We start from the raw sequence: 25664 nt of genomic DNA, 5'->3' as shown, positions 1-25664 counted from the left end.
TAGAGGAACAAAGTGGTATGAAGCTTCACTTAAGTGGCTGCCATTACTGGGCCATGTTGCTCTGTGGTTCCTGGCCCAGACGATCAGCAGATTGCATTAGATAACACATAGGTGTGTGTGTGGGTGGGAAAGGCAGAGAGAAGAGAGCAAAGAAGAACAAATACTGATATGAATACATGTGTATGTGTTCATGTTCTTGTGTGTGGGAAAGGTGAGAGATCCATTTTTGATATCTGTCAAAAAAAAACCACTTTGATATGAGAACTTGTCAGCGGGATGTTCTCAGTGATATCAGTGGGAGAAGGTGTGTTCTCAGTGGACGTCAATATGTCCTTGTAAATACGGTTGTTGGTAAAGGCCTCTCACATTCTGGACATTCTGGGTCTGGGCCACTATATAATTGTCACTGCACAACAGACTGTTTCTCTTTTTATGGTGCACCAGAACAATAGAAACTATATCACCATTTGGAATGCCCAAATTTATCTAGATATAAACATAGGACAGTAGTGAGTTCTTCATTTATTTATTTATTTTTTTTATAAATGTGTTGACAGTACAAATTCATGGGGACTTTTGTACTGTCCTTTTTATCTGTCCTGGCGACCTGTCCAGGGTGTATCCTGCCTTCAGCCGAATGACCACTGGAATAAGCTCCAGCAAACCCTGCGTGTGTGTGCGTGTGTGCGTGTGTGTGTGTGCGTGTGCATGTGTGTATGTGTGTGTGTGTGTGTGTGTGTGTGTGTGTTTGCATGTGCTTACTTTGATCCATTAGTGCAGCCCTGTTTAAGCAGTTGTTCACACACATGCTTTTATCACTGTTTAATTAACATTTCCTTTTTAGATCCATCATCCCTGCTTGCCATCGCGCTCTGTCTGGTCTATTCTTGTCTTGCTCGTTCTGCACACTTCATTTATCCCTGTCTCCCCCTACAGATACTCTGCCCCAGTAACCTCCAATGTGTCTTTTTTACACTGATCCAAGATCAGTATCCCTTACCCAATTACTAACCCTAGCTTTTATCAGATAAACCACAAAACTGATCTGTAATCAACATCTGAGCAGCTTCCACCCACGACAAGCATCCTACCTCCTCCTGAACTGCCTACATTTCTTTTTATTCCCTAAGGGAACACATTGCTTTGCTCACACCGTGGACTAATGGTTTAATTGAAGATATTTCTGTCTTTATGTGATGTTTGAAGTCTTGTGTTTCTGCGGCTCGCTCAATACCTTGCTATTTCAGTCTGTGGTGAGAGCAGTGTTGGTAGACAACTCACAGTCAATGTTGATGGATTTGTTTGTGTTTGTCTGGTTATGGTAACACTTGGAACAGGTCTAGGATCAGCTGTCTATATGAAATGTCTACTTGTGTTTAGCGAAAGCACCAAAAAACGTTTCTGATCCTTAAAAGTGGTTTGCTTATCCTACACTGCATGTAGTTTTTCAAATTACAGTGCAACTACTTATTTATTATGCTTCAAAGCGTGGTATCTTGGTGTGGGTAATATGTTAAAAATATAATTTTGTGGTTCTTTTACTTTCTTTTTACACGTATAGATTTGCTAAGTTGGAACAGCCAATGCACCTGTAGTCCCACATTTCAACAATATAAATTAAAAGCTGCTACTATGCAGCATAGGGGTGGGCAATATGGCAAAAAAAATCATATATTTTTAAGACATTTTTGTTTGAATACACAGACACAATGCACAAGTATTATCTCATTCAAAGTCTGATGATTCCAATAATGTTTATTCAGCATTTCAAATAATGTCAGACGATACAATTAAATATAACTAATTATGTTCACTTTAAACATGCAGTTGGTCAGTGTTCTTTACGTATTGATGATATCCAAAATATTCTCTGAATTTAACACAGTAATAATAAAATATTGTCATATTGTCCGCCTTTAGTGTAGTGCACTACATCCAATGAAACAGGGATTTTAACTCATGAACTTCCCACAACAGGGTGCCACTTGGGAGTCTCTGCTGAACCTCTGCAGTTGATCAGTGGTGAACTCAAGTGGTAAACTTTTTGCAATGGGCAATGTCATTGGTCCACCCCAGTGGACCTAATGTACTGTGCACATGATAGATTCAACTTTTGCCAGTAACTTTCTGAGCGCAAACAGCTTGTAATTACAATCATGTGATGATACATTTTTCCCACTTTTCGGCTCAGTGAGGAACGTCTGAATGCTGTGTGAATTTCTAAAGGCAGTGCAGACCTGTCTGGTGATCAGTGTAGAGATTTTCCTTTAATGCTGAGGACCAAGCCCTCCAGTTTATATCAAGACTCAAATAAGTGCAAAAGCAGACACTTAAATATATATGGAACAGATATGCTAGATGTCTAAAACAAACTTCAAAAAGAACTCAAATTTGTAATAGCCAGTGGACAGGTGCTGAAAAATCTACCTATTGGTTTCTATTATAAGTTTATTTTGAGTTGATGTGCTTTCTGTTCTTTTATAAGTACAAAGAAATGTGTTAAGTTTGCTCTCTTTGAAAATTGAATGTAAGCTATAAATGCAGCAGTGAGAGAAGGTTGAAGAGCGTTGGAGTATTCATTTAAACGGGAAGGTTTTAATGGAGCGTTAGATGTACTGTCGATAACCATGATATACACAAAGTACCTGTTTGTATTTCTTCCAGATAAAGCAACCTATCAGTCTCGCCACTGTGCTCGGAATGTTCCTTTAACACGGTGCCACTTCCTGCTGATTTGGAATCAGCTTTGTGGCCCAAACCTTAATCCTAACAAAGAACAAAACTGGTCTCAAATCAGAAAGGAAAAAAAATAGTATTTTTTTTAACGCAGACAGTTTTATAGTGGGTATTCCCGCTGGGAGGTCTTATTGTAGTCAACAATGGTTGTGGACTTTAGCCGCACTGACCTCTCGCCATTGCTGTAGCTGGCACGGCTCATGATTATAAAAAGATCATGCTAACTGTTCCCAATTGGTTTTCACTCATTGTTAGCTTTGTTTTGTTTTTGATGTAAGTAATCCTTTAAGAGCTGGTGCTACACTTGTGCTGCTATTTGGCCTTACCAGAACAGAGGTCTTTTACTGCAGAGCACTCCGGATGCCCATCGCATAGAAACATAATGTATGGGTGGGGGGAGTGGGTGGGGGTCACTGCTAAAAATACCTCACCCTTCCCACACGCCCAAACATTAACCCCTGTTTGATGAAACACCCATTCAATATTGTCCATTTACAGTAGGCCATCACAATTGGTTGCTTGTGGAGCCGTACAGCGCTGCATTTCTCAAAGGTCAGTTCACGCTACAACACCGTATTCTTTCCATTTCCTGCTCCATTTACTGAGGCATATTCAAACGCCACAGGCAATGTTTTGATAACTTTTGAAAGACATGCAGGTTGTTGAGGCTTTTTTCAACAGTGTATTAATGTGAAATAACCATGTTAAGAACAGTCAGATGCGTATTATAAACTAGAGATGACACAGTACCTTTTTTTTCTTTCCCAGTATCAGTATTGAAACCTTAAATATCGGCCAAAACTGACACCTTTCTGATATTTTTTCTTTAAAAACTACTGAACTGTAAAATAAGAAACTCTTCGCATAAGTAGGCCATTACACTGAAACTGCTCAAACACTCTGCCACCCTACAAGAAGAGCAGCACAGCTAACATCACATCACACAGTGTGAGTGCTATTTCAGGATAGATCTGTTACAGGATTAGATCTACTTTGTTCTTTTTATACAGTCCGATGTCAGATCCAGCATTTTCTGCTGATATCGGCTCGCTGTTGATACCGGTATATCAGATCGGTTCCATCTCTATTACAGTTTCATAATACATAACCTGGATCAGGATTGGTGGTTGGAGACCTTGACTATGACTTGAGTGTCAGCTGATCACTGCTGCAATTTGTCATTCCTTTAATGCAGAATGCTTTCGAGCTCTCTATTTTTTTTATTTTTTTTATTGTGCACTGTGAGCATCTTCACCAATCACAAACTTGCCACACAAGTTTACTGTGTATTATGATTAATCACTCACATGGTTCATGAAAGTCACTCTGGATAAGAACATCTAGTAAAAGCTGTAAATGTAAATCCCGCAAACATTAATCATTTATTTTAACCATGTCACATGGGTTCAGTCAAGTGTTTGTTATTCATTCTAAGGTATACCACAATCTATTTATTTATTTTTACCATCTATTTATTTATTTTTTTGCCTTTTGGAGCAGTAGAAATGCTCCCAGTTCATTTAAAGTTAAGGTTTTTCCTTCTCCTGTGAAGTTACCATTTTGAAAATATAAGATTTTGGTGCAACGTTTTTTCTCCGTGTTGCCACATGAGGGCTGCTAGCTGTTTGGCTCTGCAGAGTCCCTGGTCTTCTCTCTTCTGACCTTGTCGGTCATTTGAGGTGAAAGATCAATCTGAGTGAGTTCAGAGTCATCAGTGTTGTCTGAGGGAGCTTAACTCTCATACTGTACAGCTCCTCTGAGAGGAGGCTGTTTTGGAGCAGCTGTCTGGAACAGCTTTTTCAGTCTCTGATTGGTGTTTTATACTGATCTGAGAACAGATTTTTTTTTCTCTGTGAAGGACTGAAGATACTGTAGTGTGAGACAGTATTGATACACAGATGGTACACATGCTGAGCAAAGGGTTGTTTTAGATGCTCATCTTAAGAAAAGTGAACCTAAAGAAATTATTTTGTTTTTCATTTAGGTTTTTTGATTTCAATTTAGTTTTAGTCCTAAGAGTGCATGAATAGTTTTGTTTTTATTTTCTGAAAAGTAAGTTTTTAGTGCTGTGGTAGTAGGTATTTAATAAGGGTAGAATAAAATTAAAACAATAGTAGACTGAGCTCGACTCATCTCTAGCTTTTCTTAAAGACAGCCAAACACAGCAGTGATCCACTTCTAACCTCTTTCACTCACTGAACAAAAGAAAATGAAAGAATTTCTTAGTAATTTTAATACATTTTTAGTTAGTTTTGCAGCAGGCATCATAGTTTTGATTTGGTTTTCGTGTTTTTGGAAAATGTCATTTTTATTTGTATTACAGTTAACAAGTACTTTTTTCCACTGCTATTTTTAATTTTTGTAATAGTTTTAATTTACTATAACCCTGCTCGAGACCACCTTAGTGCAGGCTGTATTTAGTGTTGTATTATACAGAATGTTATAAAATGTAATATTTATTAAAATACATCATGTGTAATGAATACAGTGAACTACAAACAAATTTCAGTTTTTCTCCTTTCTTCTTTTTATTTTTATATTCTAAAAAAACCTTAATCTAGTTTTGGGAATAGAATGATAAATTCCATATTGGGATTATATTGCTACATGTAGAACTTTTAAAAGTGAACAGTAGAACTTTTAAAAATCACAAAAACACCCAGAGACACTCATCTGGAGCTGTGATTTGTTAGGATCCTCACAGTACACAATAAAAAAACACTGATTGATTAGAGGATCATTTGCATGTTACAGCCTCCTGTGTTGTCAGTATTTCAAAGGCCAATATCACAATAACATTTAGTAAACTGTATATTCTACTCCTCTAGCATTCAAACAGACTTTTTGTACATTTGCGCTTTGCTGGTAATTCAGTTATATTTTGGGCAGCATGTGGTGTGAAGTGCTTGATTGGATTTAAAGATGGAGCTGTTGGTGTTTTAGAGGTCAGTAGAGTTAAATGAAGCAGCTGGAGCAGAGCTGTTACAGCAGTATGCTCATTCTCTCACTCTAATGCAGTTAAACAAGGACTCTGAGTGCGTGTAAACGGAAAGGAGGGTCAGGTCAATCCCCCTCTCTCTCTTTTCCTCCTTCTCTGCCAACCATGATGTCAGAGAGAGGGAGTGCGTGGGAAGAGGCAGAGAGAAGAACAGAGAGAAAAGAGATGAAGGGGGGAGAAAAATAAGAGAGGTGAGGAGTACAAGATAAAGAACGAGGAAAGAGAAGAGAGGAAAAGGAGAAAGAGAGAGAAAAAAGATTGGGAGAGCAAAGGAAAGGACAGAGAGACGAGAGAAAGAAAAAGATGAGGAGGAAGTGAGATAAGGAGGGGAGAGAGAAATAAAGATACAAAGAGAGAGAAAGAAAAAGAGACAAAGAAAGGTGAGGGGGAGAGAAAAAGATGAGAGAGAGAGAGAGAGACAAAAAGAGACAGTGAGAGACAAGACGAGAGAAGGAAAGAGATGAGGAGGAAGTGAGAGGCCAGGGAGGAGAGAGGAATAAGGATACAAAGAGATAGAAAGAAAAAGAGAGATGTAGAAAGGTGAGGGGGGGTGAAAAAGATGAGAGAGAGAGAGAAAGAGATGTGTGTGTGTGTGTGTGTGTGTGTGTGTGTGTGTAAGTGAGAGACAAAAAAGATGAGAGAGAGAGAGAGAAAGAAAGAAAAGTGTGCATGTGGAGCAGCTGGAGGGTGGGAGAACTGTGACAGCATAGCTCATGAGGGAAATGAAGAATTCTGCACATCCTGGACATTTCCTGTACACACACACTCACACACACACACACTCACTCACACACACACACACACACTCACACACACACACTCACACAGCAGCTTGTGCTGACATAGAGATCTACTGTACAGCCCACTATACCCCTCCCAAACCCTCCCATTCCAAAGTTGTTTCCAGCAACTGTCATGTCATGAATTTGTTTAGCACTGAAGTGCATCTACTCTGAATCATCACTTAGTCACACAAACCGCTGATATCAGCAGTTATCTGTTATTTGACAGTGTATGCTGGACGATGCATTTGTGAGCTTATTTTGTCCATTTAAATAGCTGTAACAAAATTCACTTGTTTTAAATTGACAAATATTTCTTTAGGGTCAAATTAGATTGATGAGAGTGAAAGTAATTGGGATTAAGTAGAGGAACGGAAGTGAGTAATCATGATGAATGATTAATCATCAGCCTCTTATACACACACACACCCACACACCCCTCTCTCTCTCTCTCTCTATATATATGTATATATATATATATATATATATATATATATATATGTATATATATATATATATATGTATATATATATATGTGTGTGTGTGTGTGTGTGTGTGTGTGTGTGTGTGTGTGTGTGTGTGTGTGTGTGTGTGTTGCTCTCTGTTTCACATACACACAAACTATCATCCCATCCATTGCCTGCGGACAACAGTGCAGACATGGCTAGACTGTTGGAGTGACAGTCTGATTTGTTCATGTCATGTTTATGGCGCGCACACACACACACACACACACACACACACACACTCACTTAAATATCTATATTCTCCAAAGCAGCTGCTACAACACACACACACACTTTCGTTTGAGAATTTTCTCCCTCTCTCTCGCGCAGTTCAAAATTTCATTCATTGGTGTGACTGTATCAAGTTCAAAATTGCCAAAGCATTAAAAGTATAACAATACAAAAAACAATAGTTGTTTTGTTCTCCCCTTTTCTCCTCAGATTAGGATCTCTGGCTCTCCAGTTGAAATGAGTGCTGAGCATTTGTTTGCATGTGGAGTGTGTTGGTTTAGTCCACTGTAGTTCAGTGTCTCCTGCTGGTTTCAGCCCGGTAAAGAGGAGAGGAGGGTTGCATTTTGAAAGAAAACTCTAGTTAAGGCTCTGTAAACACACACGCTGTACAGAGAGAAAAAAGGAGGAGGAGGGCCTGAGTGGATTATATAATGCTTTCTTAAAGAATCATCTCAAAAGTGCAGGTTGAGCTGGGAGGCCTACATGTTTGTGCGCGTGTGTGTGTGTGTGTTGTATCAAATCAAATTAGGAATTGTATGATTCGCTACACCCTTAACAGAAGTGTGGTCAGAACAACCTGCTCACTGAAATGACCTAATAAATGAAACATAACGAGTGCAGATGCTTCCAGGCAGGTGTACTGCGTGGTACAGTTCAGCAGTTAACACCTTCCATGTTCTGTGGAATGTTAAAAAATGGTGAGCAGGTCCATGTGATCTCAATTTTAAGTGACTTTGAAAGAGGGTTCATTATTGGGGTGCGATTGGGAGAAGCTTCAGTCTCAAAAACTGCTCAACTGACATTGTTACGATAGGAACAGTGACTAAAGTGACATCTGCGTTTAGATCTATGAGAGTGACAGTAAATAATGTTGGAAGTTATGGTCAAAAGTGTGATATGTAAAAGAAACTGTTTTTTAAGTTGACTGAAAATGTCAAAGCCAATGTCAAAGCAATGATTTCTTCAGACTGTGTGAGCAAGAACAGTCTGTCCACAACTTCATAGAGACATATAGTAGGGTTGCAGAGCATAAACCCCTAATTACAAAGATGAAAAGCACATTTGAGACTTCAGTGGATTAAAAACACTGTCACTGATCTACAGAGAGGTGGGGAAAAAGTGAAAGGGTCAGATGAGACATCCTTCACATCATGTGCTGTGTGGAGCACACAAGGAGAGCAGTACAGGCTAGAATACTGAACCTCTGCAGTGAGGGGATCATTTTAAAGAAATAGTTTGGGTCCACCTGTCTCCTTAAAGGGTCACTACAAATGAATGCGAAGTTATTCTGACTGATCAACTTTGTCCTAACATTTCTATCCTGATGGGAGTGGTCATTTCTAGGATGATGGTACAGGACACGAGGGGTCACTAAATGGTTTAATGAGTATGAAAATCATATATTTCAGCCTTCGCATTCAACAGATTTCAACCCAGTTGATCACCTATGGGAGATTTTGCACTAACGTGTTAGACATCACTCTTTACCCCCATCATCATCCTTCCAGTACAGTTCCAGAGACTTGTAAGATCTACGACAAGGTGCATTGAAACTGTTCTTGCGACTTTTGGGGGCCCCACATTTTACTAAGACGCTTTGTTGGTTTTTCTTGAAATTTGTCACCTGGCTGTTGGAGTTATAATTAGGACAATCTGGTTTTCTTACCCTCTGTGTGGTGTTTACCCTGATAGATAAATTGGGATGTGCACACACACCCCCTCTGATCTCTGCTCTGGATCAAAGAACGGGGTTGTTTTCACAGGTAAAGTGACCCTCATGTTCCCCGGGAGGGCTGCGCTATTTGATATGGCTTTAGAGGATGGAAAGAGAGGCGAAAAAAGGCGTGAGATTAAGAAAGAAAACGCATTGACCTCTCATGACCTCATGACGACCCAATTTACGACTTGTTAGTATGCAGGTGTATTTGTGTTTGTTATTGTGCATTGATAGGAAAAAAAAATGTCCTCACTGTAGTAAACCCAGAGAAAAACGGGGCTTGCTCCGGTTCACAGAAGAGGCTCTAAAGGTGTGGTATGCAGGGCTGTGCCATGTGCCTTAACCCCCTTTGCTAAAGGGACTTTAAATGATGTTGTTTGTGTTGTTGTTCCTTGGTTTAAAGTGTGTATGTGTTGCATGTGGTTATTGTGCTGGGATGTGGGTTTAGCTAGTGTAGGTTAAGTGTCTTCTTAAGGGTGGAGTTGCATGGTTAGAAGTGACCTTCCATGAAAACAGGTTGTTATGTATGTGCCTTTATCCGCTGACGTTTATATATGTTTATATATATATATATGTTTATATATATATATATATATATATATATATATATATATATATCAAATAAATACTTAGATCATGAAAAGCTGAAAATGCAACCAACTTTTAAGACTGAACTTTGAACAAGTTTACAAAGAAGAAAAAAAAAAATAATATATATATATACTTTTTTTTTTCTTTGTAAACAAGTATTTTATTCTGATTTGGTTGTTTTTGTCTGTAATAGCTTTGGCAGCTAAACATCCTCAGTGTTGAGTTGACTTTGCACAGTGGAAGGATGGACAGAAACACCTGTGGATTTATTCAGATCTGAAGTGAAAGTGGAGCTTGGTTTTCTCCTCTCTCTCAAAGATGAAAACTTTTAGGTACTGTTTATCTGATCGGGAAGGTTTTGGTGGTCTACCAGGTCTTGCACTGTTAGGAGTCTCATTTTCTTTGTGTCTTTTAATAATTTTTTGAGCTCCAGTTTTCGAGATTCCTGTTTTTTTCCTTCGACTTTTCTGCTTCCTTATGCATGTGGATCTTATGTCTAATCTCCTTAGAAATCTCTCTCTTATCCATTTTAGATGCGGATGCTGAGCTGTTTGGGTAAATAGCTTGTGTGAATGTTAGCGTCTTATTGGAGGGGACATAATGTCAGTGACTCCTTTGGGAACAGCTTTCATTGAGTAGACACAGCTGTAACTGGTTGGTTTTGATATTGGAAGGATGGAAAAGCTAAAGTGTCAGTAGAGTGCACAAACGTGAAGAGCAGACAAATTAAATACTGATAGGTTTGATATTTTAGTTGGTGTTACATTTTCTGTTAAATGTGATGTGTGATGTTGAAAAATGAAAAACTTAATGGCTATTTTGACTAAAATTAATACATGAAGTATGGTCTCTGAATTTTGCTCAGTACTGTTTGTAAGACCCTATTAAGTAGAGTTGCACCCGTGTGCATATGATGGGTTTTTCGTGATGCCCAAAATTTAGGATGAAAGCCATGTCACTGCAGCTTTCCTGCTGCAGCACTTTTTTTATTCCTGATGTTGCATAACTAAGCACAGTAGCGCACACACTCATACTTTCACACACATTTTGTGATCTGCTGTCTCACTCAGTTCAGAGTAAAGGCCTCAGAATCCCTGACCCCCTGTTCACTCATGCTGACTCACCCCACTGTGTGTGTTTAGGTTGAGGTAGCATCAGCTCTGTCTAAGCTGTTGTTCTTTTATTGTACAGTAGAGGGCACTCCCCCATTACCATAAAACATTATGCTGTCTGTGCTGAGGCCGAAACCAAGACAGCATACCCTTCTCAATATTTGAATATATGATTACAAGTATTTTTTTTTTCTTTTCTTTATTTTCCTTAACAGTCATGTTTTGCGAACAAGGTTTCATTTATTATATAATAATAAGTGGTGGATATCGGTTGAGATTGATGCTGGATTGATAGCAGTTGTGGTTGAGGTGATTATATCAGGTTGAAGCAAATTTTATGCATGCTTTGTGATAAATTGCCAGTAGACATTTAAGGCCATGTTCTTTTCATTAGATTGAATTCAAGCACTACATTGGAGGTGATGCTCTGGAGGGGGGTGGGTTGCCATAGTTACAATATGGAATGAAAAAACCCTTTGTAGGAGAGCCGTCAGCCGTTGCCATAGCAACTTTGCCAGTCTTGGGAGACATTGCGAGGGTTACCATGCCAACCATGTTACACCCTTCCAGTTGGCAACCTCAGAACGGTGACTGACACTGCAGAGAGGGTCCTGCAGTGCTTCTCTTAGCTCCGTCCAGGCTCAGCACTGCTGCCAGTGCACACTCTAAGGACGGCCCAACAATTTTGGGCCAAAAACCGAAAGTGTTGTTTGTCGCATCAAAAATGTTCAGTCAGCAAAATAAAAATGCGGTAAATTTTGCCTGCAAATGTTGCCTTGTTCCTTTTTTTCCCTCCTACAATGTTGATTATGAAAAATATGATGGAAACTTTTCCCATTTTTTTTATGTGTTCTGAATGACAGTTTTGTCATTTTTCTCTGCTGATACAGATACTTATTCAACTACCTGAACTCAGTACTGATATGATACCAGTGCTTTTTTTCTTCTTCAGTTTAAAAACTGTGCTTTGGAATAGTTCTGCATAAGGTAACATGAGGCTTTAACTACACATTGCGTTTTAATTAGGGATGGGCGATAGTAGTAAATTCATATCTGTATTGGCAGATAACTACTTAAAAACTATTATTAGCATAGGGCAGATGTTTAGATTCAAGCAACCAGTGTTTCCCACAGGATTTTGTGAGACTATGGTGTGTGTGTGTGTGTGTGTGTGTGTGTGTGTGTGTGTGTGTGTGTGTATGTGGACCTCACTCAGACCCTCTAGGGGGGGTGCAGGGGCCTGCTCCTCCAGAAGAAAATTTTATATATTTTAAAGTTGCTAAAAGGTCACGCCCACAAAGCATAGTAAAGGAGTTTACCAGTTCACAAATGGTCAAAACAGAAAAAAACAGCTAGAGCATACATTTCATCCTTCAAAAAAACAAAGCAGAAGTGGTTACCTGTGTTCAACTGGTTTATTTTCAAATTTTTTTTTAGAAAATATAGAATACTGAATAGAGAATATGCAGAATAATTTAATAATAGACCTATTTTAGCCGAGCCTAACTGTAGAACGTAGGGTTGGGCGATGCAACGAGATGTCCACAAGCTCTCGTTTCGATCTTGTATGTTTGCCTCTGCGCCAGTTCTTAACAAAAAAAATCACATCTCAGAATTCACTGAAATATTACAGTAGCTCTATTTGGAGCACGTAATCGTATTTTGAAGGACGAAAATACGCAGCTGGATGTGTTGGCAGCATTGATGTCAACTTTTTGACTCAAACAGTCTAAAACTGATGAGAGTTGTACACACTGGTACAAACATTACCACTCCCTAACTAAGCTATAGTTGGACTAACGTTAGTTATCATTGGTAACTTCTGCATTGGCATTATCTGTTCGCTGTCTTGCACTGATAACGAGAAGATTGTGTTCGGCGGGACAAATTAGACAATGGCAGACCATCACATTTCAGAAACATTCAATTATGTAAAGAGCTTAAATTATTTGCGTATCACTGCATTCTGTTTTTATTTATATTTCGCACATTTTCTATATTATCTGCATAATAATGGACATAAAATGTATGGATATGGTTTGTGGCAGTTTTGTGAGAATGACCTATTTTCACAGCGACTAAGAACAGTATTGAATGTGGGTCAGTGATGTCTGTCCGACGTCCATTTGCTAGGGTCAATATCAGTGCTAATGCCAGTTTAGTATATCAGATCTTTGCATTACTAGTTTTGGCCAAGAAATTAAATTTTATTGCTTTACCAATTTATTTTTTGCTGTTTGATTCATATGTGCCATGTTTGATGGCAGTAGCTCAGTGAGTACAGGCACTGCTCCAGTGAGCTGCAGGTTTGATTCCCTGTCCAGTGCTTCAGGTGATGCTGATGTAGCGTAGATCACTGCCTTTGTGACCTTGAGTGAGACAGTCGAATCCCATAGTTCAGAATGTCATTTGCAGGATTAAATAAATGCAGGCAGTGGTTACCATGGAGACTATTCACAAGATGACCGTGACAGTTTGATGACGCATAGGAAATGGGGGAGAAGTTTCAGTATAGCATGTTTACGTAGGGTGACGCCTTAGAGTTGTCATGGTGACAGGAGATAAGATTGTGACTTGTGAGATGGGAGAAATTAATAGGCTGTCACAGAATGAGAGCAATAATTTGTTTGTGTGTCTGTGTAACAGATGGAGCAGGTATCAGATGATGAGTTGGACCATGCTGCTGAGGAGGACAGCGACAAGGAGGATCAAGACTTGGACAAAATGTTTGGGGCCTGGCTGGGAGAGCTGGACAAACTGACACAGGTACCACACTAGTGCTGCATGAAATGGGAAAAAGACAAGATTTCCATTATATTGATACTTAAGCCGTATGTCCAAAAGCTTCTCCAGCGGTTCTTCTGAAATCAAGCATATTAATAGAGTTTGTCCCCCTTTGCTGCAGTAACAGTCCGTACTCTCCCTACGCAGAGGCGATATACTGAACCAATTTTAACATTTGAGTATCGTTTTAAAACATGTTTTGTTATTCAAAACAGCAAAGGCAAATGACTACATTTTCATGTTGAATGAGTAACTGAGATTTCCTCTTCAGATGAGCTAGCAGAGCTAACCAGTAAAACACTGGATGCTGTTGAGAACTTGTGGTCTTCTTAAAGGACAACACGTTAGTTAGTCAGAGAAATGTATTTAAACTATTTCTGGACTAAAATTAGCTTGATTAAGTTAGCCTATTTAAATAAAAAAAGCGCCTGACCGCTTGTGTTTTGTGGAAGAAAAGTGAAATATGATATACTTACTCATAAATATGAGTGTGCTCAGCACTTTTTACGTCCTGTTAAAACAAAATCAGCATTTCATTGAATTTTTGGAATATTTTCTCTGTCCTTCTGTGAAACAAATAGTGATTTCAGTATTTGAATACTAGCATCTCAAACTGTTTACTGAGTATTCAAGTTGCTGTGCTCATCCCTGATATTGATGTTGGAAGGTTAGTTCTCCACGACAAACACCACTCCAGCTCATCCCAGAGGTATTGGATTGAGATTCACCAATCCAGAGAACACAGCTCCACTGCTCCACAGTGCAATGCTGGGAGGCTTTATACCCCTGTAGCTGACATTTGACATTGAGTATAAAGACCCTTAGCTCATATGTGGCTGCTCCAGAGAGTCCCTTTCTATTGACCATGGTTTTCTATGGAGATTGTTGTACAGGCAATCATACAAATGTGTATATAGTTGAGCACCTGTATCAGTAATGGGGGCGCCTTAAATTTAGCTGAACTCACTAATTAGAAGGAGTGTCTGGATACTTTTGGACATATACTGTGTTCTTATATAATTCTACATTTAATTGCAGTATGCCTTGTTGTATAATAAAACACACCGTGGAACCTTCGATGCAACTTCTCTTTCTCCAGAGTTTGGATGATGGGCGTCCAGGGAAGGTCCAGAAAGCTCCTCTCAGAGAAGAGACCAACCTGGCCAACTTCTCCTACCGATTCTCCATGTACAACATCAATGGTCAGTGAACACACAGGCACATACACAGCCATTTGAGATATTAAACATCACTGGTCAGTCAGTCAGATACACTTCATGTGCTTATAGGTAAGCCTGCTTTTAAGTCTATGAAAGAAGTACTGCTTTAGCGAGCTTCAGCATGACTTAACTAGGATGCCTAGCATAAAATAGAGAAGTTATTTGATTATTGCCCTGAGTCTTATTTACACGTTCAGTTGATGCATTAATGATTTTATTTACGCCACCCTCCTGTGCTATACATGCATATGTCATCACTGTTGGAATGAGACCCCTAGTTCGGTTGGCATTTCTAAATATTTTAAAAAAAATTAAAAGTTCTTCAAAAGTAGAAAAAAAGGAGAGATTTACACAAGCAACTACATATACAAATCTGAATGTTTGTTTGTAGCAACTTTGGTTATAATGTGTATTTGAAGAGAATAATTACCCCCCGCTCTCATATACATTACTACAGAAGCCATAAATCAAGGTGAGACTGTGGACCTGGATGCCCTTATGGCCGACCTGTGTTCCATTGAGCAGGAGCTTAGCACCATCGGAAAGCCTTCTTCATCCTCCAGCCGCTCGGCAGACCTCAAAACACGACAACGGGCTGCTCCAGGGCGTTCAGCCAGTGCTCGGCAGGCAGGGGGCAGCAGTGGTGGGGGCAGCAGCGGAGGCAGTGCCTGCAGTAGCACCCGCGCCTCACCCGCCAATACCATCCGAGGAGGGAGCGGCCAGGTACAGCTGCACCAGTAGAATGCCATGCTGCATTCATAATACTACTGTGGTGTTAATGAATACTGTTTCATTGTTTTTGGGATGATTTTTGGAATAATTGCTTGCAGTCTATTATTAATATTCAATAAGTGCATTTATTTTTTCGGCCAAAATAAATTCTCTGTCTGTCTTCAATCCTAAATACTTCCAGAAATAGTGAGTAGTGTTAATTGTAGAATGACTGCATGTGTCACATAAATATTTTAGAACTGTGTCACCCACCACGCTTGCTGTCAGACTTTTTTCAGAATGACTGTATCGTATAAACATTAAAGAGCCATATTAGCCCCCACACTTCCTGTAATATATTACGGTCTGTTAGAATGACTGTATCATATAAACATTAAAGAGCAATATTGCCCCTGCACTTCCTGTAGTGTATTATAATCAGTCAGAATGACTGTATCATATAAACGTTATAGAGCCATATCGCCCCCTACGATTCCTGTAGTATATTACAATCTATCAGAATGACTGTGTGTATCATATTAAAGAGCCATATCAGTCCCTACACTTCCTGTATTGTATTTTGATCTGTCAGAATGACTTTGTCATATAAACGTTTTGTTTTCAAGAAAACAAGCAACTTTGTTTCCATAATTAGCGTTATCAGTGACTAATCGACTTTGTTACCTGATTATCTCACAACCCGATAAAGTATTGATTAGTTAGACTGCTCATTTGCATATTGCTGCCTTCTGCAGTGTCAGTATTGCAAAGGCTAGTGTTGTGGTAACAGTTAACGTATTATACATTGTGTAGCCCTACAGCCAGTCCCGCCCTATGGCCTCTAACTTCTCACTGGACGACATCACGGCACAGTTGGAGAAGGCGTCCCGGAGTATGGACGAGGCTGCACGGCAAACCTCTGAGTCTTCCTCACCTTCCTCATCTTCGTCATATTCATCTTCCACACTGCGGAACACAGCGGCCAACTCGCAGCACCATCGGCGCACAGGTTCAGTGGGAGCAGTCAGCGATCAGGAGGCGCGCTCATCTCGCTCCAGCGTTAACTCTGCCTCCGCCTCCAGCATGGACTCACTGGACATGAGGGGGCAGGAAGGAGAGGGGCCTGGGACAGGGACGACTGCAACTCAGCAAAACCAGACAAGCACGGAGGTAACATACATACATATATACACATACATGCATAAAGGAATAAATGATAAAAATATACATGTACTACGCACATACATTATCACACACACCTAATGCTACACATTTTTATCCTTTTTGTTCATGATGTTAAATACAATTGTCATGTATTATTTATTTACTTATTTATTTAGTCATTCATTTATTTTGTTGCTTCTCTTTGGTTTCATAGTCAGAAACTAAATCTCATTAAAAAAATAGGGAAAAATTACTTTCAGTGAATCCTTCAGCATCGGCCGATACTGAGTACCGATATTAACTCTATCTGACTTAAGTCGCTTATAAGTCCTGATATTTGTACAAATACATTTTTAAAATACTTTATTTTGGTCAAATTCTATGCTCTGCGTCACAAAACACACTCAGCTTGGCTACGTGGCAATTACGTGTTGATTATATTTATTAGATGCTTAAAACTTTTTTGTTTGTTTACTGTATATATATTTATTTTTTATATGTAGTTAGGAACCATGTTTAACAACTTTAGTAAATGAAAATATCTTTAATGTGCAAAACAGTTAAAAACAGAACTGACCAGTATACAGATAAACCTGTGGTGTTTACATATCAGCACACAGCAGCTTCTGTGGCTCAAAAATGGAGCTGAATGTTGTTTCACATCCAAATTTGTCTCATATGTACTTCTTGTTCACTCGTGCTGCATCTCTAAACTATTGTAATATAGTATTATAATTTAATATCAAATATTATAATCTAATATCAAAACTGTTATCAGTGAACAATACAGTGTAAATACAAAATGGTAAGGCCCCTTTTTGGAATACTTCAGGGTGGTTTTCGAAAGTTATTATAGATGGATGTTTCATTAAAATGGAAAGGAAAAAATAGCATCAGTGAAGTCAGTACAGGCCCAAAGTTGACAACTTCAAAACCAAGACATAACCCAAAACAAAAAACAAAGGGGTAGAAAATGCCCTCTGCCCAAGAGAGAAAAAGCACCCACCCACATTCTGCTCTACATGTACAAGTAATGCCCTTGATGAGGCTTTCAGGTACATCCTTTACGCCAGATCCACTGCACACAATCCAAAACAATAGAGTACCTTTTTAGTATTTTGCACTAAGAATTTCAGAAGTTAAGTTACATTGAAGTCAATGTGGATTAAATGGCACAAATTTTATCCATCGCTATTACGATTGAGTTCCCCAGGGTATTTTGACTCTCACATCAATGAGGACAACAGTGCTCCTATTTCTAGGGCTACATCCAAAGCTATATACTACTACACTGTACATACTATGCTAACAAATGTACTGCTAATGGAGCTGTATCATGTAGTGTGCAGTTTTGGACGCATCCTTACATGAGACATTCTACAAGACTTAATTTCTCCTGTAAGCAAAATATTTAGCCAGGCACAGAGGAAAAGTGAAACAGATGTGAGGGACTTATGCCTGCTCACCTCACACACTCACACTCTCATACACTCACCCCACACACACACAACTATACAGACAATATTAAGGAAAGTATGAAAGGCATTTTTAAGAGTATTTGGTGGGATAACAGCCTAAAACCACCTTGGCTTTTTGTTGTAGTAGCTATTGCCAAGTCATTTTACTAGTTTAATACTTAATAACAGGCATGTGTGGACAAAGAAATTCATTTTGGTTAGGAAAGCAGGGGAAACAAAATAATTCTTAAAAGCATTAGGGATTAGTCACAATTTAGACTATAAAGGCATCAAAGTTGGTCATATGACTCCCTGCCAGTTGAGTATTTATTCAGCTAAAAAGCTAAAACAAAGGCAGCTTGTGACTTCATGTGGAGCACAAGACATGCTTCACTTCCTATCTCTGACTGTTCTGTGGTCTCAGGAGCAAAGGAAGGAGTGTGCTGTGGATTTGTGGAATGTGATGATGGTTTTAATGAGTTCAGCCAGGAGCCATTAAACAGCTGACTAACAGCCTTGATCTGCTAATCAGACACACACACGTTTGCGTTTTCTAAGTGCAGTTAGATCTCCTATTGAAAAGCCTAATGAAATTAAACTGTGCAGTTTCTATATACACATGCATAAGCTGATGGGGGAGATGAGAACACACCATCGCTTTTCATGTCCTGTGTAAAGTTCCACTCAAAAAAAAATGTTAACATAAGACTACAGTTGACTGATACAAAGGTACTTAATGCAGCTCTCTATAGCAGGAACTGGTGTAAAACTGCAACATACAAAGTAAAGAATTTCTTAATTAAATATCTTACAACCGTCTGGAAGTGAAATTAAACCACAATTAACATAAACCACAATTAGCTATTTGCTTATGTATCTAAATCTCATAACGCTGCTAAAAAGTAGAAAGTATACATTAAACAGTGAAATAAAATATGTGCATCCGTGTTCATTCTAACAATATTATATTGTATTATATATTTTTTTGGTGTGTGATACACAAATACTATTCGTTTAAAGTTTTGGAGTATAAAAGTAGATATTTTCGAGTATAAAAAGTAGATAAATGGTGCTGACAAGCCTACTACAGCCAACAGTGCTTGACACACTGCATATTCGTAGTATAACTAAATAACACTGCAGACAACCAATCTATCAGGAGAGCATGTAACATGTAAAATATGTGATGATGGAACAATCATGTATGTTACCTCTTTTAAAAAAGGAAATCAACCATTTAGTAAAAATAATTGAATAAAAAAAAAAATCAATGATTTAATGGGCTGATATCCAGTCAGTCACTTGTTACTATGCAATTTGTGCAGTTACAGTACACAGATAATTGAAACGACTTGAGAAATTCACGTGAAACGAGCTTTAGCACAAAAAGCTGCTCCATGCTTATATGTAAACACTACTGGTTTACCTATATATTATTCAGTACTGTTTAATATTAAAAAAATATTTAAATATATTTATTTAATTATTTAAAAATAATTTACTTCATTTGTTAATTCATTCATTAAATCATTGCGGGATGTGTGTGTGTTAGGACTAAAGAGATTAATTATTTTTTATTTTTAGGCACATTACCAACAATTTAAAAAAAAAAAAAGAAGTCTTAAATTTTCAGTGGAGAAATTGACCCCAGTGACACGGAGCTTGTGAACTGCCTCGTGAACTACATGCTCGTGAACTCACTACATTCGGTGTTCAGGCCCCAAGGAAAAATGGATATTCTGATGTTCTTGAACACAGAAACAGGCCTGTAGTCACTTGCATAAAACTTCTTTAATCATCGTTAATTTTTGCCTGAGGTTTCCCAACATAAACAAGCTGCGTGAAAATTTGTCTGAAATTAGAAAGTGGAAAAAAAATCTGTACTTGTAGCTTTTCAGTTTTTGACCCTTCCAGTATTATTTAGATGTAAATTTACAGATGTCAGATTTGTCCTTTAAGCATATAACTAAAGATGTTTAATGCAACTGGACCTTAATTGACATCACATTCACAATATTGATCGAAGAATTACAGTTAAAAATTTTCTGCAAATTGTTCAGCCAGAAAGAGAGAGAGAAAGTGTGTGTGTGTGTGCGCGTGTGTTCGCGCGCGCGCGCACGCACGCACGCACGCACGCGCGCGTGTGTGTGTCCACCAGCCATTCATGCATGCTCTTGGTGAGTGGTCTATGGACATTATAGGCTGTGACATTGTTAATTAACCAAGTTGCCCCACTGCATGTAATTATAATTACCATTGCTGTTAATATTAATTAATTACCATTATCATGGTAATTATGATCACAGTATTGTGTGACTGCATGCATTATAACGCTTGAGTGGACATTTACATTGACAGCATGATATCAATGTAAATGCACTGTCTGGTTTGGCATGCATAATGTGTTTGACATGTAACTAATTTTAATGTGTCATTGCTGTATGTTGCCTCGAAGGTGAATTCCACTAATATTTTGAGATTTCTGTAAAAATGGTGTATATTGTCATATCATTAGGATATAAAAACTTGGAAAACCATAAATAAATTAAGTTATTTAGAGTGGTTTTATGTGAAATGCTCCATTCCTGAGAAACTTGAAAATTCAGAATTGTGGTGGTGATAGGAGCCAGACATCTGAAGAGTTTAATGCTTCTCAAATCTCCCTCACAGAAAGTTATAACATGAAATGGTTATGAATATGCTGCCTGATGTCATGTTGAGACATTGTTTTATAATAGTTTAGAGATTTGTTCATGGTGATGAGGTATATGCAGAGTTTTAGGCAAAAATAATACCCAAAGAAAAATTTTCCCCCAACCATTTTCAACATTACATATTACTACATACATTACTCAGAAGACACATGAAGGTTCACTGGTCATTTTGGATAGTAAATTACACAATTATATTTGAGTTAGACATTATGACTCCTGGTTCTTATGATCACCTCTTTAAAGAAATTTTAAAGAGATGTAAGTAGGTAGGTTTCTCTACAATGCTGCATTTCACATCAAACCACTCTAAATGACTTTGTTTATATCATTTTTAATAATTGGTGGAATTAACTTGGGCACATGGATTTTCTGAAAGGGTGAGGTAATGAAATAGTGTTTAAACAGGATTAACTGGTTGAGTTAAATGAGAAAGATTTGAGGAAGCTAGTGGGAGAGAAAAGATATGATAGGTGATGCGAGTACAGGTAAGGTTACAGTTGCTAAATGCAAACAAGTAATATTAACTGTTGACCTTTTCTTACATGCCCCCCACCTGCCTGCATGTATGTGTTCACCTGTTTGTCTGTGATGTCGCCACTTAGCACCACCCACTTTCCCAGCATGCCTCACTGAGAAAAGCCAATGGTAACACTGTCAGACGGCACCTAGACTTCACCTCATGCGAGGGGGAAGTGGATCAGTGCACTGTAAGTGTGTATGTGTATGCAAGATGAAGCTGAACGTATGTTTGTAATCACCTTTAATCAAGACATTAGCACAACTTAAATAGGTCTCAGACAACATCATTTATTCCTGATTATGCAGCTTGACGAATGTTCAGGTAGAGAGCTTTTAAAGATGTATAATGCTTAGAAATTTTTATACTACAGTCGAACGTGAGAGGAACAGAAAAATGAAATGAAAAGCCCCTTTCATTTATTTTATTTCCAGTCAAAAAAGCCATTAAACAAGTAATCCATCTGTAGCTGCAGGGAATAAGAGCAGAAAACACATATATACCAGCAAAATTACAAAAGAAAAAAACATATCAATGTTATCAGTATTTAGTGTGTCTGCTCATTGCTTTTTTTTAAGCAGCTTCCGTTCTTTTCAGGGGACACGCTCTTTGTTTTTCAAAGAAATCTGCTGGTGTATTTTACTCGCCTTCATAGTTCAGTCTTGGTTGCATTTTCTGCATCTTGCAAACCACAGATTTAGACTTATCAGTCCATAAAACCTTACTCAAGATCTCAGATGTGCAGTGTTGGTGTTCTAGGGCAAATATTTGTCTTTTTTGTCTTTGTTCTTTTCTCAGTAACAGCTTATTGACAGCTACACATCCTTTCAGACTCATAGTGTTGAGTGAGAATTTTTTTTTCGAGATCTAAAGCAAGAGTATAGTTTGATTTTTCCCTGTCTCTTAAAGGTGTACTGTTTGTCTGATGGGGACAGTTTTGGTGGTCTGACAGGTCTTGAACAGGTGTTAGGAGTCCCATTTTCTCTGTAGTCTTTAATGCCTTTTTGACCTGTTTTGGAAACTCCTGTTTTTTTGCTTATTTTCCTTTGACTTTCCTTTGGCTTATGCAAGTGGATTATCTTATATCTAATCTCCACAGAAATACCTCCTTTAGCTATTTTAGATGCACATGAGAGAGAAATTTGTGAGTCAGTTAAGTTGTGTTTGAGTAGTAGTTTGTGTGAATGCTAGTGTCTGAAGGGGAACATGATGTCAGTCCTTTAGAAGCAGCTTTTGTTGGGAGGACACAGCTGTAACTTTTTGGTTTTAGGATTGGAAGGATGGAAGATTTAAAGTAGCAGTAGGTCCACAAAAGTAGAAAATGGACAAATTAAATACGGATTGATTTAATACACTTAGTGATGGAGGCTTTATTTCTAAAATTGTTTCCTGCTGTGACAGATGAATAACTTGTACCTATTGGCCATTTTGACTGGAAATTCTTAAATGAAAGGGTGGTCTCTAACTTTTTCACAGCACTATATATTGTATCAATTTGAAAAACAGAGCAAAAAAAGCAGGTTTATACTTTTCTGGATATCTAAAATTCTGGTAGTGTCTTACTATATAGCTCTCAAAGTTATAGTATTTCCATTATTTTGTGTTTATTTATATATTTTACCTTTTTATGTGCTTGTATTAATTTATATATTTGTATCTGTTTGATCTCTCTTTCATTATTTCCTAATATGATTATAAAGCTAATCATCCTTTTCACCATTCAGTTAATACACCACAACCAATATGCGCCTCGCTTTCACACTTTGTTTTATAAACAAATCACCTGCACATTTCCTAGAATGATGAGATCATGGATAATGATCATTTTTGCACTGACTGATCTTGATCTTGTTTGTCTTTTCCTTGCTGTTGTAAAGCACTCGTACCTGGACAGGGAAACCTCCCTGATTCTCAAAAGCATTGCAGGAAAGCCCTCTCACCTGCTGACCAAGGTGACGCCTCCCACTTTCGCTGGCTCCTTCCTTCACCTTTCCTTCTCTCTGCATGCGATTGGTCCATGCACCCATTAATGCCTAACGCCACTCTTCTTTCCTTATATGACCATGATCCTCAGCCTCTGTTCTAGATTCATCTATTGATTTGCATAGCTCCTCTATCTGTAACTTTTCTGCATCTGCCACGCCCACTTGCTTGAAATCCCCTGCCTCTTTCTTTCTTTTTTCACAGGTATATGGAGACGTTAGTAATGGAAGTTTCCTTTTTAAACCTGATCTGAGATCAGAGCCTATATTTATGAAGCTTCTCAGAGTAGATGTGCTGATCTAGGATAATATTACTGATCATATGTAATATGACGGGAATAGATCTGTTCCCATCATATTATATATTATCAGTAATGTTATCCTAGATCAGCATGCCTACTCTGAGAAGCTTCCTGAATATAGGCCCAGTACTGCTGTTTCTGTGGTAGTGATTAGGTATTTACCAGTGGTGTAGTCTATGTGATATGTAAGTGCAGGCCAAATATCCACTAGGAAGGCACTTGGATTTACGTATATTCACTTAAAATGCACAATGATGCATTAGATTCTTATGTTTGGCAGCTGCTGTAAAAATTATGACACAAAATAGTAATACATTTATTCTCCCTCACTCCACAACAAGCTAGCTGACAAATTGAATATAAAACCTTAAGTTTTGTTACGTTGGGTGAAAAAAGGCCTGTAGGTCATTTTCACGAAATTGCCTAATACATCTACATAATTATTTGGGTCTCATGAGCATCACGCAGATTCAAAATGTTCATATAATTCTGATTGACATTTTCTCGACCTTTCTCTCCGACAACCTATGAACTTGTGCAAGAATGTGAGTGATGATTGGTTGGCATCAAATTTGTAGTGTTGCCATCCACTCAATCAAGACACAGCACATATTTATGGCATTGTGTTTGCCTAATCTTAAATAGTGACCATTGTGAAAGACAAAAATATTATGTAGTCTGGTCTGTTTTGTTTGTGCCAGCTAGGCTCATCTTGCTAGCCATCATCTTGTCGGCAAGTCACAGTGCGTCCACTACTTTAAACTTGACTACACCACTGGTATTTCGGTCAGCATAGCTAATCCTAGGTCAGTGTAAAAAGGAAATTTCCACTTAGGCTGACCAACTGACCAGCCAGCTTCCTGAAAGTGTTGAAGCAGAGAGATAATTGCAGAACGGTTAAATGATAATCAGTTTGAATATACTGTAGTAGAAACAAATTCAGCCACAGTATTTTGGGGAAACCAATTCATGCAGAGGGTACTTTGAGTGTTCATGGTTCTATATTGAACCGTTTTCTTTACTGAGGAACTCTTGAAGGACCATCTTTTTTAAGAATGTACTGGAACAGTTTTATCATCTTCAGGAAGTGGAATACATGGGTACTGATCTGTTTCACACCAACAGGAGACAACTTACAAGCTTGTTCTGTAGAGTACAGTGCCCTCCAAATGTATTTGGACTATTGGAGAAGTTGGGGCAAAGTTATTATTTAAAGGAATGACTCTTGCAGTTTTCCCACTTACCTAGATATTGTCAATCAACCAAGACATGTTTGGCATCCAAACTTCTGGCTTCTTTAGTTCAGTGCTGGAGGTACTATGTTAATGTAGCTAACAAATACTAGAAGTTAATAGTGACCCAAAACTTTTTATACATCCCCAAAACTTCTCTCAACTTGCTCAAACCACACCAGGTCTTCATCTTCATAAAGATCATACAGAGGTCTCAGTGTGGTTGAGAGCACAGTGTGATGTTTGAAGTAAGACACTTTGAATGTTTTTAATGTATTTAATGTATTGATGTATTTACAGAAGAAAGTTTGGGTGTCTGTTGACGTCTAGCGTTTGATAGCAATGTTAGCATAAAAAAAAATGTGTAACTTATTTTTTTTTTATATTAATTTATTTTTTGGCCTCACCATTCCTTTAAGCTCTACTCATATACCAAAAATATATTATTAAATAGCTTCATTTTAAGAGGAGTTTTGTGTCATGTGCTGCGCACTGGATACAGTGAAGTTTCTCCCTGTTCTCATATCCCTTTGACTGATGGCTGCTTATTCCAAATATGGAACATAATTGCAGATCAAGCTTATTATAGATTACTGCATGGAGTGTGTGTTTGGGGGTTTATAGGTCACTTTGATGTTGGCCCTGGTGTTGGAGCTTGAGGTGCATAAACTCTTATGTACATAGACAAACACATGCACATGTTGTTCTTTGGTTTGTTTGGAGATGACGCAATAGGATTGTCTCCGAGGGCAAGGACCTCCACAATGGGCTCCTCTAATCCTCTTACTTGTATGAATTATCTCTCTTTTTCTCTCACACTTGCAAGCAAATAGTCCTTCTGAAACTTAGAAAGGACTTTCTCTTTTTTGTTTCTAATTTGTTTATTTATTTATATATTGTATATTGTT

At 38.2% G+C, this 25664-nt stretch overlaps 1 protein-coding gene across 2 annotated transcripts in view; it reads left to right on the top strand.

Annotated features, from left to right (window-relative positions):
* The window catches only part of raph1b (Ras association (RalGDS/AF-6) and pleckstrin homology domains 1b), a 77948-nt gene that overhangs the window by 32739 nt on the left and 19545 nt on the right, over window positions 1–25664 (top strand). Inside the window, exons 3-8 of one of the 2 annotated variants that reach the window (XM_036564893.1) lie at window positions 13320–13439; window positions 14557–14659; window positions 15135–15400; window positions 16202–16558; window positions 21326–21430; window positions 23118–23192. In XM_036564893.1, coding sequence (XP_036420786.1) covers window positions 13320–13439; window positions 14557–14659; window positions 15135–15400; window positions 16202–16558; window positions 21326–21430; window positions 23118–23192 — 1026 coding nt within the window. The remainder of the gene's footprint in view (window positions 1–13319; window positions 13440–14556; window positions 14660–15134; window positions 15401–16201; window positions 16559–21325; window positions 21431–23117; window positions 23193–25664) is intronic. The other variant, XM_036564894.1, reaches the window with a different exon arrangement.

This window comes from Colossoma macropomum, unplaced genomic scaffold (assembly GCF_904425465.1).
Source record: "Colossoma macropomum unplaced genomic scaffold, Colossoma_macropomum, whole genome shotgun sequence".
Lineage (NCBI taxonomy): Eukaryota > Metazoa > Chordata > Actinopteri > Characiformes > Serrasalmidae > Colossoma > Colossoma macropomum.
This window is presented reverse-complemented; position numbering and strand designations above follow the sequence as displayed.